At 54.2% G+C, this 14,888-nt stretch overlaps 3 protein-coding genes across 3 annotated transcripts; 1 reads left to right on the top strand and 2 right to left on the bottom strand.

Moving 5' to 3' along the window:
- Nucleotides 1-3,239: 3,239 nt before the first annotated feature.
- On the bottom strand, nt 3,240-4,590 carry MYCTH_2073127 (uncharacterized protein). The gene is made up of 3 exons (XM_003658422.1): nt 4,434-4,590; nt 3,885-4,215; nt 3,240-3,758 (listed from the first exon to the last, which is right to left on the bottom strand). Exons 1-3 carry the CDS (start codon nt 4,434-4,436, stop codon nt 3,724-3,726), a joined length of 369 nt encoding a protein of 122 aa, XP_003658470.1. The 5' UTR covers nt 4,437-4,590; the 3' UTR covers nt 3,240-3,723.
- A 1,708-nt stretch (nt 4,591-6,298) lies between these two features.
- Nucleotides 6,299-8,528, bottom strand: MYCTH_2294274 (uncharacterized protein). Its single transcript, XM_003658421.1, has 5 exons — nt 8,344-8,528; nt 7,810-8,093; nt 6,986-7,749; nt 6,779-6,928; nt 6,299-6,720 (listed from the first exon to the last, which is right to left on the bottom strand). The coding sequence occupies exons 2-5, from the start codon at nt 8,042-8,044 to the stop codon at nt 6,409-6,411; spliced, it is 1,461 nt and encodes a 486-aa protein (XP_003658469.1). The 5' UTR covers nt 8,045-8,093; nt 8,344-8,528; the 3' UTR covers nt 6,299-6,408.
- A 2,288-nt stretch (nt 8,529-10,816) lies between these two features.
- Nucleotides 10,817-14,193, top strand: MYCTH_2294268 (uncharacterized protein). Its single transcript, XM_003658420.1, has 2 exons — nt 10,817-13,340; nt 13,428-14,193. The coding sequence occupies exons 1-2, from the start codon at nt 11,195-11,197 to the stop codon at nt 13,985-13,987; spliced, it is 2,706 nt and encodes a 901-aa protein (XP_003658468.1). The 5' UTR covers nt 10,817-11,194; the 3' UTR covers nt 13,988-14,193.
- Nucleotides 14,194-14,888: the final 695 nt, after the last annotated feature.

Raw genomic sequence — 14,888 nt, 5'->3', positions numbered from 1 at the left:
CACCCTTGAAGTGCAGCAGCGAGCCGAGTGGGACATGCATGACACCTCTCTCTCTCCTGACGCTGCTGCGCTCAGTGTGGCCAGATGCCCAAAACGCCGAAAGTGCTCTAAGTGGCAATCAAAACCGACAAATGGCGTTCGCCCCGATTGACGACGCGCAACCCTACTATAGTGTACGTTCGTTGCGCCTTCCGCTCGTCCAAACCAACCATCACCACCTTATGACGATACTTCGTAACCCCATATATGCGGTCCGATCCTTCGCTCATACTGTGTACACCTCCTCCAGGATTCTGAATCCTAGTGCGGTACAAACCCCACTTTTTCCCAGAACAAGTAAAAGTGCCAAGTAGTCAAAGTACATCTAACTATATACAAATTTCTATAGTACAGAAGTATTAGTACTCAATTGTCTGCCTGTTGTTTTCAATTACCTACGTAAGCCGTCGAGGCATTGAGTGGGCTAACTGCCGAAGATACTCGGAAGGTACTATATCCCAGGCCTCCTAAACAGCTGTTCGGAGCTGCGTAAGGCTTAGGGATTGAAGGTCATACTTGTATTCGAGCTAAACCTTCATCTAGTGCCATACATTCTCAATAGGGCTCAAATCTAGGCTACGGGCTAGCCACTATAGGACTTCGATTCCTAACACTAAAAGTAATATCCTTGTTAATGTAGCCGAGTAGGCTATTATATTGTCTTGTTAAAAAGTAATCTTGCTAACTTCGTCCCTTGTCTCCTTATAAAATATATAGATTAAAGGGACAATATAGCGCTAGTATTTCTCTATAGAAATACTATTATATTCCTTCTCCTAGAAGGAAAAAGGCCCCTTTTTCTTACCTATAAATAAGCCCTAAAATATCTAGCTATATAGCTTTTATTAGATAAGTGCCTAGGTGTTTAGATCTTCTATATCGTATATTATAATCTATTACTTCTAGGTTAGGTTATTAGTTACCTAGGTTTTATTAGAAAATGAGACTATCTCCTAGTCCTCTAGCTAGGGATAGAGAGACAATTATTTATATACAAAGTAAAGTCGGGCAACTATATATTAATCTGTTAGAGGGAGATGCCGTGATTATATAGCCCTTCTATATCCTATCGATCGTAATGCTATCATGATTACTTGCTCTCTAAAGAGCTCGAAACTAGGGATATAATACTGTAAATCGGCCTATAGGAGCTTTCGATTTATCAGGTCTATACGAAGGAATTCATCGAGGCGTTTCTTCTCTAGGCTCTTTAGAACAGGTCGTAGCTGATAGCAGTTCCTTTATAGGGTTAGTAGGCTAGAAAGGGCATCTTGAACTTGATGATATATCTTGCTAGTTGCGTGCGTAATATTGAAGTAGTCCTACTTATAGTATTTGCGAAGAGCGCGTATCTCGATCTTTTCGTCTCGCGAAAGTGGTGTTAAGTGCCGTATATATAGATCTAGGCTAGGGTGGTCAGATTAGGCCATCTTCTGGACTTGTAGATGGTAAAATCGCTATACCGTTGGCGAACTATAGAGGTCGCTCTGTGGGGTGTTGAGTATAGTATTAATATCTATTGCTTAGCCGATGGAACTGGGTAGCCGAATACGAGTGTTAGACTGGCAATTATAGGCCAATTCTGCCTCTTAGAGGAAGGATTTTATTGAGAAGTACCCTCCTATAGAAATTACTAGAAGAGTGACCTCGTATGATAATTGCGTAAGTGGCTTGCAAAAGAGATAGAAAAAAGTGGGGTTTGTACCGCACTAGGATTCAGAATCCTGGAGGAGGTGTACTGTACATGAGGAAAGTCTGGTGTTCGAACGGACCGGTAGAACGCACTTCTGCCGAGTTGGATTCCGGTTGCCCATCCCTCTCTTTCCCGTCTTGCCTCTTTGGCTTGATTCTCTCTCTCTAAGGTTATTGCGTGGTCTGTCTTAGGCATGTTGTATACAAGACAGTATAGAATTTTGACATATTGCTTCTTTTTCGAAATATCCGTCTCGAATGTTTCTCTTCTCTCCAAAGACTCCTGGGGGGCACTGACTTGTTACAACAACGCCGGGCTGTTAAGTCTCATTCAAGCGGCTCGGTGATCAGAAGAGACTTATGTCATAGGAGGTGTTCGAACTTCCGGGTAAATGATGATCAGTTAACTACACGGCTGCTAACCCGCGATCAAGATGCATCTAGTCTATTGTGGTGGTGCCACAGGCCGAGAGAACGGCCGACGGCCGACGGCTGACGGTTGGGTGAGCCTCCGCAGGACTTCGGATACAGCGTCACACCAGAGGCTCGGGACCTTTTTTTTTTTTTTTTTTTTTTTTTTTTTTTTTTTTTTTTTTTTTTTTTGCTTTAGCCATGACCAAGTCCGTACATACATACAGACATTGGTACCTACCGTCCATCCAGGACATGCGCGGAGTAGGACGATCCAGTTCAGCCCAGCCACATGACGACCTGCCGAGGCCAGGAGACATGGTGCTTACACTATTCCACTACTCACCTTGGGTGTTCAGAAAAAGCCGTCGTTCCCAGGACGCAGACTCGGAGTTGGAGAAGTCCACCAAAAGTGTGGTGCCTCGCTAGCCACGTTGCCCTCTCATTCTATATTTATCAATCAGTGAGTGACTCGAAGGACGGCCATTAAAGAAAGGAAGGGAACACGACGCCGGAATCCTGCAAGGTCCTCCTATCCACCCGTCTGTTCGCTCCACCTTTCCCGAGTTGATGATCGCCCAGCCTGCTACTACTACACTCGTAACTTCTCCGCTCAGCGCGAGCGTGAGATTCTGCCCTATGGGTCGACGGTAACAACAACACCAAAGACTTGCGTGAGAGCCAAGACCCTGTCTCGGCAAGGGCTCTGTCACAACAGACACTCCCGCGCAAGAACGCGTAAACTACCCGATCTAACTGCTGCCCTACTATGGTGCTTGTAGTACCACGTGAGATTTCCGAATCTGTGTCAAAAGGTTATGCGTAGTGCGTGTAACAACACCAGCCTCCTCGGGACAATTTGTCTCCCGCGATGAGCAAAACCCGATTTGAAACGAAAAGGCTAGGCCGTGCAAGATTCGCCAACTTGTCCACAGGGACAGAGAGGGAATGTGCGATGACGTTATGAATCGGACCGTCTCACCATCAGGATTCGCGTCCCAGGTCATGCGGCATGCATATCAAGAGAGTTCACATGTTGCCCACCGTCATAGTCCAGCGCCGGCCCTCTTCTGAACAATGCCAGATTCGCAAGTCCACCCGAAAGAGCCCTGCATTCCCAGAACAGTCCATTGAATGATATCGTACACCAATCAGAGCGACCCATTGTGACTATGGACCGCGAGGCGGGTAGAGAACAAGCACGATCAGGTCGTCGGATCTCACATCTCTTTTCAAGCCTTTGCTGTACCTCCCGACTTGGTTTGCCCCAGGTATCTAGAAACCCAACACGCGCCCCCGAAAAAAAAAAAAAAAACACAAATTATGGACGACACAATTCCCCCCGGAACCCCGAATGCCCGATACCGCAAGATGATTTGTGCCGTCCCGTGCCAGCCCTACCCGTCGTTGCCTCCCCGTATTCTTCTTCGTCGCTCGCCAAAGGCTGTTTTGGGTTGGGGAGGTTGGAGGGGGCAATCTTGTCCTCCCTCGGCCGTCGACGTAGAGAGCAGTGCCTTTGCTGCGAGCGAGCTTGCCCCGCACTTGAACCCTCGCACTCTAGCTCGGAATCTAGCTCGGAATCTAGCTCGAGAACTTGCGGGTGATCTTGGCAATGACTGTTGTATTTCGTCAGCGTCATGCTTCCCACAATCTTCCCTCCCCCCCAAAAACATATACAGCCCGGCAACCACCCGACCCGGGGGGGCAGAAGAGAAGAAAGGAAGGCCAAGAAGGTAACTCACTATGCAGAGCAACGACGCTAAAGATGAAGACCAGGCTGAGCACCAGGACCACGACCGGGTCGACCTTGAGCCCGGGGCTCTCGTCCGTGTAGAGGCGGAGCATGGTGCTGCTGGAGCCGCCGGCGCCGGCCGCGCGCGTGCTGTTGGGCCGCGCGTTGGCGATCCTCTCCTTCTGGTCGGCCGCCGCCCGCCGCCGGATCGCCGTGCGCGCCCCGCCCGGCGGCGGCGGCGACGACGGCCGCACCGCGCTGCCCGTGCTGCTGGCGCCCCCCCCCGAGGGGCCGCTGCCGGCGCCGCTGCCGGCTGTCGGGGATGAAGCGCGCGGAGAGGCCTGATTTTGTACCGGGATTAGCTTAGGCCCTTCCTTCCGTCCACAATGTGTTCTCTCTTTCCATCTCTCTCTCTCTCTTTGTGTGTGTGTGTGTGTGTGTGTGTGTGTGCACACGTGTGTGTTCTTGCTTGTTCGTTGACAAGTTTCGTTCGTCGGAGAGGGCAGGGGAGGCCGGGGGGGTTAGATGTGGCCTCGTTCGTTGATGGAAGCTGCCTTACCATTGTTGTTGTTGTGGTGGTGGTGGTATTAGAACAGAAGTAATTGAGAAAGCGAAAACGTGGTATCAAGAACGAAAGGCAGAGAAGAAGAATGAACGGCGCTCGTTCTTGAGAGACGCAAGTTGGTTCAATCGGTCGGTGGTCGCGTGGTTGGATTTGGGCGGACGGTCGAGCTGGAACACGCTGTTCACGCCCCTAATTATCGAGCAGGAAGATCCGTGCTTCGAATTGAGGCCACGAAGTCACAGCTCCCTTGCTCGGGCCCGTGGAGCCCGGCCCACCAATCCCCATCCCCGTTCGAGGATTGGCGCCGCAATTTTGTTTGACCGGGGTGCTCTTGACACGCGCCTGGGCCACGCCCGCCAAGAGAATAATACTACTCCGTAGGTACGGAATACACCAGCAGCACATTGATCTCGACGCTATCTGCGAACATACTGTTAAACCTCGGGATCCCTACTCCGTAAGGGGTCCAAGCCACAGAATACCCAGTCAAGGTTATATTTTGGATAAGCTTCCCGGATCGAAACATTCGGGAGCGGCACCGGAAGTGTGATGCGAACCGAAGCATCGTCGAGTAACCCAAAGCGAGAATCAGTCGAGCCATGCTTCTACGGCCACCTCTCTTTCCATCGTCCCTCTAGCATTTGCAGATTCGTTAGATTGAACCCGGATTGCCTAAGAGTACAAATCGGGATAACCTGCAACTCCGTTGCCTTCCCTGCTCTGACTTGGCGACCCAACTCGGCGTCTTGATGAATCCATGCTCCGTATACGATATCTCGCCATGTCCCTATTTCTGTCATGGTTTATATGGGACTGGGATCCCGCATCTGCTTCCACTTCACCACAGCCGAGGTAATGCTTATGATAAGTCAAACCTGGTTCCTGGATGTGACCAGACTGCGGCAGCAAGGCTGTAGAGTCTATTCTTTGACATTCAACTCTGGGCTTAGTCCATCGTTCCTCTCCAACCCGCTGCAAACGATTCTGACCTGCTCCGTCTGTCACCTTCAAAACCTCTGGCTAAGGGCTGGGAATGTATCGTCACAGAGCTGCCGTGCAGGAGGACCGTGTTGCAAACATGCCACCCAGAGGAAGGACAAAAAGAGGGATTAATAATATACACGAGGCAAAACGGTGTGATGATATGGTAGGTGTTAATGAGACGACAGACATTGCGAGTGTTATATATCAGTGTGGGTGATGGGAAAGCAATCAGATATCGAAGAAAGGCAAAGAAAAAATGCGTCAAGGGGTATGGTAGACAAAAGAAAACCGGGAAAGGGAGATATAGATGACGACCCATCTAGGGGTTGGGGTATGATGTTCGAGGTTCAGTGCAGACTCAAGCTGCAACAAGACCGACCTCGGCAGAACTATGGTTAGAACCTCTCTGGGTTTGATACATGGGGAAAGGGGGAGAAAACAACAAACAGGAAGACCAATATCTGACGATGCCGGCTTCTCCTCACGCACGCCCGCCTGTCTGTCCGCTGCTCAACGCTTCGCAAATGTGAAAGAAGAGGAATCGAAAAGAAAACAAAGAAAAGAAAAAAGGTTGGCCGTCTCCCAAGCATTTACCAAACTCCCAAATAGAACTGCTTCCAGCTTAAAGTTTTTCCGCTTGCGAACCAGTCCATTACTGTTATTTTTTTTTTTTTTTTTGAAACCGTTTGCCATCGTGTCTCCCCCGGGTGGGTCGAAGGGGAGGACGAAATTGTCACCACTGCAAACCGGCCCCGGCTTGGATTGACTGCGTCCGCTCTCGAGACTGGGCATCGGACCTGGGCGACGGGTGGGTGTAGACATCCTCTCAATGCTGTGCCTTGAGAGTTTCCGTAGTTTCGGCGCATGTGCGGTTCTATTGCGCATGCGGCCGGGGTCCCCTGATCTTGTACGAGATCGATTCATGGTTGTTTAGCGCCAATTCGATCGAGAGAAGCTACGCCGCAAAAAGAGAAAACCGTGACTGTTAAAGAGTGACATCGAGGACCAGGCTGACGTCCCGGACGGTGGGGCCAGCCAGGTCTTCGAGAACGGGGATAAGATCGAGCAGCTCGTTATCGTGGGCATCGGAGAACCAACTGCTGATGGGAACAGCGTGTTGCGGGTGGAAGATGTACGAGGTCGGCGAGTTGTCGATAATAATGGTGTCCTTCAGGTCGCGGCCGACCTGCGACAAGTCCTTCACGTAGTTACCCTGATGGTTGTAGCAGCTCTCCCTGAACAGCCGGTGGTGAACCACCTTATGAATGTCCAGCTGATCGAGAAGCGGGTCGCCGTACTGTGTGCGCTGCGTTAGCTCCAACACCGGCTTCCGAGTCTTCCATGAATCGGCCTACCTTGGAAACCGAGGCCGTGAAAACCACGACTTCGTAGAGCTCGCCGACTCTCTTCATGAACTGATCGACACCGGGGCGCTTGATGACGTAGACATTGTGGTAGTTCCCTTCGATCTCCACCGGTATTGTGAAGTCGGCCTGGTGAAGAATCTAGGACGGCGGGTCAGTATTGGACCTGTCACAATGAGGACCGGGTTTGCTCCTCACCTTAAACGAACTGTGGACCAATGTCTCGTCGAGATCGAGAACTAGGCATTTCCGGCCCTTGTGCTCGGGCGCCTGAGGAGGCAGGAGGAACCTTTGAGGTTGGTCCGGAGCAAAGACCGGTGGGCTTTCGATTAGTGCGTTGCTTGGAGCGCTTGGAACTGCTGGTATCGGTCCCGAAGGCGGAGGGGGAACCCTTGGTAGTGTTTCCTCTGCGGTTGCCGCGGCTCCTTGGCTCACTAGCTGCCGCGCATTCTCAGCATCTGGCATTTGCACATCACCCTCGGCATCCTTCTCCGAGGCAGCCTCCTCCACCTTTTCGGCATCCGTGCCTGTCGCGTGCGGCGGCTCCACTGAGATTACCGGATTGCTTGCGCCTGGGCCAACGAGTGTCGTCTGCTTCGACTCATTGTCGCGCTCGCCACCTACGGTAGATTGGTCCTGAGTGCTGGTGCCCGAGATCCGCCTCGCGTTCTTTGCTGGCCCTTGAGGGACTGAAGGTGACTGGCTGGGCTCTTTCTCGGAAAGCTGGATCCTGCTGCCGGAGGGCTGCTCCGAGGGTGTGGCCGTCCTACGGCTGGCGGTTTGTGGTCGCGCAGGTATTTTCTCGAGCTTGTGAGTCGGGAGCGGCGTCTCTGACTCGAGGCCGTTGGCGTTGTCCGGCACACCGCAGCACGCAAATAAGGCGAATAAGCCGCCCTTCTTCTTCCTCTGGGAGGTTGCCGCAAGCGAGTTCGGTTCCGATTGGCCTGGCGTCGCTGTTGGTCCTGTTGCGGCACCTAAACGGTTACTAGACGCGCTTCCATTGTGATTTGGCCGCAACATACTGCCTCTAGATTCCTTGGAGCGTCCTCCGATGCTGTCTCTCGAATCACCGGCGGTCGCACCGCTTAATCCTGTCGCGGTCGGTGACGGCTGGACTCTTTGGGAAGACGACCTTGACGGAACCGGTAACAGGCCCCTATTATTCTTGGAACTCGCTCCGTCCTCGGGGGCCAGCGTCTCCTTTTCCTTCGAGCTCTCCGCGGCCACTTGCGGCCTCTCCTCCATGCCCCGAGACATACCGGTTGTCGAAGGCGGCGCCGATGAATGTAACGTGCAGATCCACGCCCTGTTGCAACAGAGTCAGCGTCAGGGTCTTCAGTTAGGGGGCCGTCGAGGGCTCCACGCCAGCTGCATTCAGCAGGAGCGCGTCGTCGAGCAGTGATCTAAGTTGGGAAACGGTCGAAAGCAATCATTGGTGACCGACACGAAGCACACGAAAATGCAGGCCAGGCGTGTCAAAGTCACGAAGCTGTCGTCGCAAATGGCGCGCACGCTCGTTCGATGCAGGCTCGATGCAAGGTAGTTTAGCAACGCACCTCCGATGATCCAAGCTTTCCAGCGCAGTTCAACCCCTCTATCTCACCGGTGCACGCCCGTTGCGCCGCTTTCCCCGGTTCGCCTTTCCACAACCTCCGTTGAATTGGCCGTCGTCCGAAATCTCGAAAGGACTTCGCAGCACGGAAAGCAAAAAGCTATTGTTGCGGGAAATCCGGATCGGACCGTGACACGCGGTCGGTGCAGGGCGGGAAATTGGCACGGAGGCCGATCAGCAAAGGGACTGAGCACGCACGACTCGATGCGTGTCTGCCTCGGGCGACGTGAGAAAGATAAGGGAACCCAGGTCCGGAAAAAAAATAACCTGCCCGCCGATTGAAAGAGCAACCGGCTGATGGCCAACCGATGGCCGAGCGGGATGGAGAAGGAGAAGAGGGACGTATCAACGGCTGAGGAAGTCGTCAGGGCGCAAGCGAGATGATTGAACTAAAGGGCGAAGAAGGGGCGCGGTAGGTTAAGGTACTAGGATCGCTCAAGGGACAGTGGCCGACTGGGGGGAAAGGAGAATGCCAAGAGTGGAATAGCGGATTGCCTTTGCAGAGATTATTAGCCAGGCTGGGGGGAGACGGGCACACTGTGGGTTGGCAACCATGATGGCAGTAGTTAAGGTTGAGCCCGGCGCCTCCAGGAACGCTCTGGCTTTTGGGCGCCAATCGCTGGAGCAAATAATCTCAGCTAACAGGGTCCATCGTGGCCCAGCATCGGGCCATGTATCCGGCATCAGCTCAATGCAATCCAATGATAGAAACTAACCCGCAGCACACCAAAGTAAACCCGGGTCTGCTCCGATGAAGTGTCGGGCCTTGTGAAGAGAGCCCAGCAACTAAATATGGATGGACAGAAATTACTTCTTCGTTCAAAGGAAGAAAACAACACCGACATCGTCACTTCGTCGTCCCGACACTGGCATGGCCGAGTTCATCCGGCGGCGCATATTTCTGCAGGTCAAGGTGACGAACCACTGCTGCCTTCAACTGCATAAGATAGAGAGAGAGATACGGAATAGTCGAACTTTCGCGGTGTGTTGGGAACTTGAGCGAAAGAGGGCGGCGGTTCCCCTTTCCGATGAGGGTCTAGCGGCCCAAACCAGCCGATAACTTCAAGTAGTAACTAACAAGTGCCCCGCTTTCAATGGGTGCATCGCCGGGCTGGCCAGGCATTGCCAGCGGCGACTTGGAACAAGTGAAGGCCACGGGAAGCAGCCACATGGCAAAGGTTCGATCACGACCTCTGATGCCAGATCGGACCTGATTGGAGCCATCACACAGAGAAGCCAGGCGATGCGTCTTGCCCAATTGCCCTAGCCCAGGAGCAGACCAACTTTCTCACTTTCACAATTTGCATGTATTATCCAAGAGTCAAAAGCTCAGCATCCGTACGGAGTAGCATGGCAAGAGCTCCACAAGCCCTCAAGTCCAGGCGAAATTCATTCAGGGTGCCAGCGGATTGGGGTTCCAGAGGGCCGAGCACGGCATCCGCTCCCAGCGTTTTCAGTCCGGCAAGGGATGCTTGGGAAGCCGTCGGTGGGCCAAGCATACCTTATATGATTGGTCATCTTAACCGCCCAGGGCAGTGACGGGCAATCTTGGACACATTCGAGCGGACCACTCACTGCAGCCGCCTTGTCGCTGGTGATTCATTGGCAAACCACCTTCGAGACGAGGCCGAGAGATCTCCAACAACAGAGCAGTGCCGCAGGACACCGTAGTATTAAAGAGTATGATCTGAGTTGCGAAACATTATCGCGGAAAACTCCGGCCCGATCAGCGACAGTGGCTGCGTGGACTGGGGCCAAACCGCTGCACTACGCTCGTTGGTGCAATCGGTCGTGCCGCCTGACTATAGCATACCTTAACACAATCGCTGCATACCCTGAATACATACAAGTAAGCGTGTCGCGTAGTTTCGAAAAGATGAAGATGGAATGCCCCCGTGATAAAGGAGTCTTGTTCCGCGGTCAACTTGGCAATGCTATTCTTCAGGCTCCTTCCACATAAAATGTTTGCTCCCTATATGTCACGTTACTCAACACCCTGCCGACAGAACAGAACGAAGTCTGAAGATGCCTTTCGCTAGTGAGGCATGGCATCTAAGCATATCTTTTGCTGTACTTCGTACAAAGGGAATACGGGATTCCACTCGAGAGGTGGGCTTACCACCTACTAGAACAGGCGGGATGGGGATACCCCAGTTCGCCAAGATGCTTCCAGCAGTGGCCGCGGGGAAACCACTGCTGATTGGGCAGCAGAGCCAGTGGCATACTCTGGGGAAAGCCGAGTGGCCATGACGTGAGCAGGATGAGGTAAGGGTGCTCCGTACCTGGTAACTACACAGTAACGGACCGCTCTGTGTGGCTGCGGGACCTTCACATGCTACCGACGACCAACTTTCGGATCTCAGCTGCCGGAACTTGCCCCCCCCCCCCCCCCCAAAACGCCCGTCACCACAAGACCTGACAAATCTGTTTCTCCTGCCGGTGTGCACGGCTCGGATTTCATACACCAAGACACATTTGCTTGGACCTTCATCAACGAACCACATTGACCTACATTCCTACGAGAAGCACCAGCTCTTAACTCGAGGATTGCGACCCAGGGCCCGCTGACCTCGATCAATTGCGACTCCGCAAGAAAGCATCGAGTCGGCTACCAGAAACAGCCCTAAAAAGACTCGCTCGTCCCGAGGGGTCGTATCGCACACGGGGATTCCACCGCATCATCTGCATCGCGAAGCGCTCGCTGATGGACCAGTGCGTTTGATCCCGAAACGCGGGATTCGAACAGGAACGTTTCGGCGCCACCGTGACGGCCGCGCTACCTCGCGGCGGTGAACATGGCGGCCCAATCGACACTACGACAGTCGGTCGCCGAGGAGGCCATCGCTGCTTTTATCGACAAGTACACCGAACTCATCCGTTCCAAGCTCCGTAAGACCTCCCGAACGACCCGCCTCCTTGCCACGCTCGCCCTCGTCACGTCCATCATCCTCGCCGGTGAAGGTGCCCGCCGTCGGTGGAAACGCAAGCGCGATGAGAGAGAACAGGGTAGAAAGTTGGTGCGCACCAACTCGTGGCTCCATAACAAGGATGGCTCCCGCACCATCTACGTCCCGTACCGAAATCGCGACCGCCCAGCTAAGGTGGTCATCCACACGACCAAGCCTCTAACCTTCCAGGCACACCGGCGCCTGTTTTTGAATCCGCCTAGAGTGTCCGGTTTGGGTGATGGAACAGTCCCTTCGGCCCAGACCAAGCCCGGCCTGAACCTGGCCTTCCTCCATCAGTTCCTTAGCCTGATGAGTATCATGATCCCGCACTGGAACAGCAAGGAGGCTGGCCTGCTGTTGAGCCACAGCGCTTTCCTGATGCTGCGCACCTACATGTCTCTGGTCGTCGCCCGCTTGGACGGCGAGATCGTGCGCGACCTCGTGGCGGGTAACGGCAAGTCCTTCTTGTGGGGTCTGGTCAAGTGGTGCGGTCTCGGCGGCTTCGCCTCTTACACCAACGCCATGATCAAATTCCTCGAGTGCAAGGTGTCGATCGCTTTCCGTACCCGGCTGACTCGGTATATCCACGATCTGTATCTGAATGACAACCTCAACTACTACAAGGTCCACAACCTGGACGGCGGCCTGGGATCGGGGGCGGACCAATTTATCACTCAGGACCTCACGCAGTTCTGCGCAGCCGCAGCGAGCCTCTACTCCTCGCTGGGGAAGCCATTTGTTGATATCTGCGTCTTTAACTACCAGCTCTACCGTTCGCTTGGCCCGCTTGCCGCGCTGGGCCTGATGAGCAACTACTTCATAACCGCCAGCATCCTTCGGAAGATGTCCCCGCCGTTCGCCAGGCTCAAAGCCGTCGAGGGTAGAAAAGAAGGCGACTTTCGCAGCCTGCACGCTCGCCTGATTGCTAATGCCGAAGAAATCGCCTTCTACGGCGGGGCCGAGACGGAGAAGACATTTCTCGACAAGGAGTTCAAGTCGCTCTCCAAATGGATGAATGACGTTTACCACCTCAAGATCAGGTACAACATGCTGGAGGACTTCATCCTCAAGTACAGCTGGAGCGCCTACGGCTACATCTTGTCGTCGCTGCCCGTCTTCCTCCCCGCCTGGGGCGGTCTCGGCGGCAAGTCGGAGCAAGCCGAGCACGCCGTCCAAGGCGGCCGTGAACGGACGCGCATGAAGGACTTCATCACCAACAAGCGGTTGATGTTGTCACTCGCCGACGCTGGCGGCCGTATGATGTACTCGTTGAAGGATCTCTCGGAGCTCGCCGGTTACACCAGCCGCGTGTACACGCTCATTTCGACCCTTCACAGGGTTCACGCGGGCGCGTACCACGCCAAGGCCAGGGATAACGAACTGTTCTCCCTCTCGGACGTCCAGGGCACCACGCAACTAGGGTTTGACGGGGTGCGCTTGGAGAATGTCCCGATCGTCGCCCCTGCGCTGTGGCCCCAGGGCGGCGAGGAGTTGATCGAGTCGCTGTCGATGATTGTTCGTCGCGGCGACCACCTGCTCATCTCGGGCCCCAACGGTGTCGGCAAGAGCGCCATTGCCCGGGTCATAGCAGGACTGTGGCCCGTCTACCGCGGCTTGGTCAGCCGCCCCAAGGCCACCGGCGAGGATGGAATCATGTTCCTTCCCCAGCGGCCGTACCTCAGCATCGGCACCCTCCGCGATCAGGTCATCTACCCGGACGGCGAGGCCGACATGCGCGAGAAGCGGAAGAACGACTCGTACCTGCAGTACGTACTCGAACTTGCCCGCCTGGGATACCTGCCGGAGCGCGAGGGCGGGTGGAACACCCGCAAGGAGTGGAAGGACGTGTTGAGCGGCGGTGAGAAGCAGCGTCTGGCCATCGCCAGGCTGCTCTACCACGAACCCAAGTACGCCTTTATCGACGAGGGCACGAGCGCCGTGTCGAGCGATGTCGAGGGGCTGCTGTATCAGACCTGCAAAGAGAAGGGAATTAGTGAGTCTCATCGACCCCCCGCTCGTTGATCCCGCTTTATCCTGAGTGATCCCTTCACTAACCCACTTCTGCGTCTTCTTCCTCTAGCCCTCATTACCATCTCGACGCGCGCCTCTCTCAAGAAGTACCATACCTTCAACCTGGTACTCGGCCAGGGCGAGGACGGCGACCGCTGGGAGCTGCAGCGCATCGGCACGGAGACGGAGAAGATGCACGCTAGGCGCGAGCTCGAGGAGCTGCGCGAGAAGCTGGCGCAGGTTGACAAGTGGAGGGCGCGCCACGCCGAGATTGAGCGCGAGCTCGCCAAGGTTTGGGTCGAGGGCGGCGAGGAGCTCGCTGCCGAAGGCGGTCAGGAGGGCGAGGGTGAGGGGAAGGCTAAAGTTGCGGCTGATGCCGGTGCTAATGTTGGGACCGAGGGTAACGCTGGGGAAGTCGATGGTGAGGAGACGCCGGGCAAGGGCCAAGAGGAGGAGGTGGTGGTTGGCGTGGAGCAACCCGAGACGGAGACGGAGGCCGACTACCAGGAGGCGCAGGAGGAGATGGAGGATGAGACGGAGACGGAGACAGAAGTGGAAACTGCGACGCAAAAACACGGCGGGGCCGAGGAGGGCAGCAGCGCCGGCGAAGGGTCGGGTGTTGTTGTATAATGTCGTCTGGTTCTTTTATCCCTGACTTGAGGGGGTGGCTAGCGTGGTTACATATCCGGGGTATCGGGAAGGCGGCATGTAGTCGTATATACAGCGTCTTGTGTGCATTGTTTATCATCATGCCACTGTGGGCTGTCCAGTTGGCTTGATACACGAGCGGTCCCAGATGAAGAACAGAGCTTCGTGGAGTTTTGTTCCGACCCGAGTTTGGTTTGACTGTGTTGAAACGGAAGTGTCACAGTTCACAGTTTGGAAGTCTCTTACCAGCTCAGAACCTTCCAAATGACCATGACGTTGTAGAGCCCGCCGTCGGACTAGACAGGCGCAAATATGGAAATGCCAATGTGTACAGAGGGAGGGAGGCCGGCGAAACTCTCTTATCAAAGTACGGCTAAAGATGGCGATTTCCGGTTCATCGTGGACATAATGACTTGCCAAAGGAATGAAAAACGGAGGAGAGGCCGGCCATTGTCGGGCCTCGTATGTGTACTGTAAGCTACGGACCAACCCACGAGTTGGCACTAGCGATTCTTGCACCCCAAAGACACGACTGCAGGCCACGAAGGATGAAGGGACTAAGCCCGTGATGCATTATCCATAACCAGCACAACTTCCGGCCACATATTTGTCTGTTTGTCTGTCTGTCTAGTAGTCAAGTCACACACACAGGCGAGAGCGAGCCACAGAGCCAGCCCCCAAGGTTGAGAGAATGATGATGATGACGATGATGTTGATGTAGCACACAATTCCAACTCAACCACGCCCCTTGTGAGATACGATACTTCATGCCATGTGAAGATTAGAATGAAGAAATTGATCAAATGATGCCCTCATACGATGATGGATGATGCTAGATAAGCCCTGAAAGAAAGAACACATGTCATCCAGCCGAGATAGTAGG

Source organism: Thermothelomyces thermophilus, chromosome 1, assembly GCF_000226095.1.
Source record: "Thermothelomyces thermophilus ATCC 42464 chromosome 1, complete sequence".
Lineage (NCBI taxonomy): Eukaryota > Fungi > Ascomycota > Sordariomycetes > Sordariales > Chaetomiaceae > Thermothelomyces > Thermothelomyces thermophilus.
Note: the sequence above shows the minus strand (reverse complement) of the source record. Positions and strands in the feature narration are given on the sequence as shown.

What these genes read in the sequence shown, in the direction of transcription:
- MYCTH_2073127 (XM_003658422.1), bottom strand. An exon ending in TAGCGTCGTTGCTCTGCATA is followed by an intron (nt 3,759 to 3,884) that starts GTGAGTTACCTT and finishes GAAATACAACAG; the next exon opens with TCATTGCCAAGATCACCCGC.
- MYCTH_2294274 (XM_003658421.1), bottom strand. Translation starts at nt 8,044, where the DNA reads ATGTCTCGGGGCATGGAGGAGAGGCCGCAAGTGGCCGCGGAGAGCTCG. An exon ending in CTCCAAGGAATCTAGAGGCA is followed by an intron (nt 7,750 to 7,809) that starts GTATGTTGCGGC and finishes GTGCCGCAACAG; the next exon opens with GACCAACAGCGACGCCAGGC. An exon ending in TGGTCCACAGTTCGTTTAAG is followed by an intron (nt 6,929 to 6,985) that starts GTGAGGAGCAAA and finishes CCGCCGTCCTAG; the next exon opens with ATTCTTCACCAGGCCGACTT.
- MYCTH_2294268 (XM_003658420.1), top strand. Translation starts at nt 11,195, where the DNA reads ATGGCGGCCCAATCGACACTACGACAGTCGGTCGCCGAGGAGGCCATC. An exon ending in CTGCAAAGAGAAGGGAATTA is followed by an intron (nt 13,341 to 13,427) that starts GTGAGTCTCATC and finishes TTCTTCCTCTAG; the next exon opens with CCCTCATTACCATCTCGACG.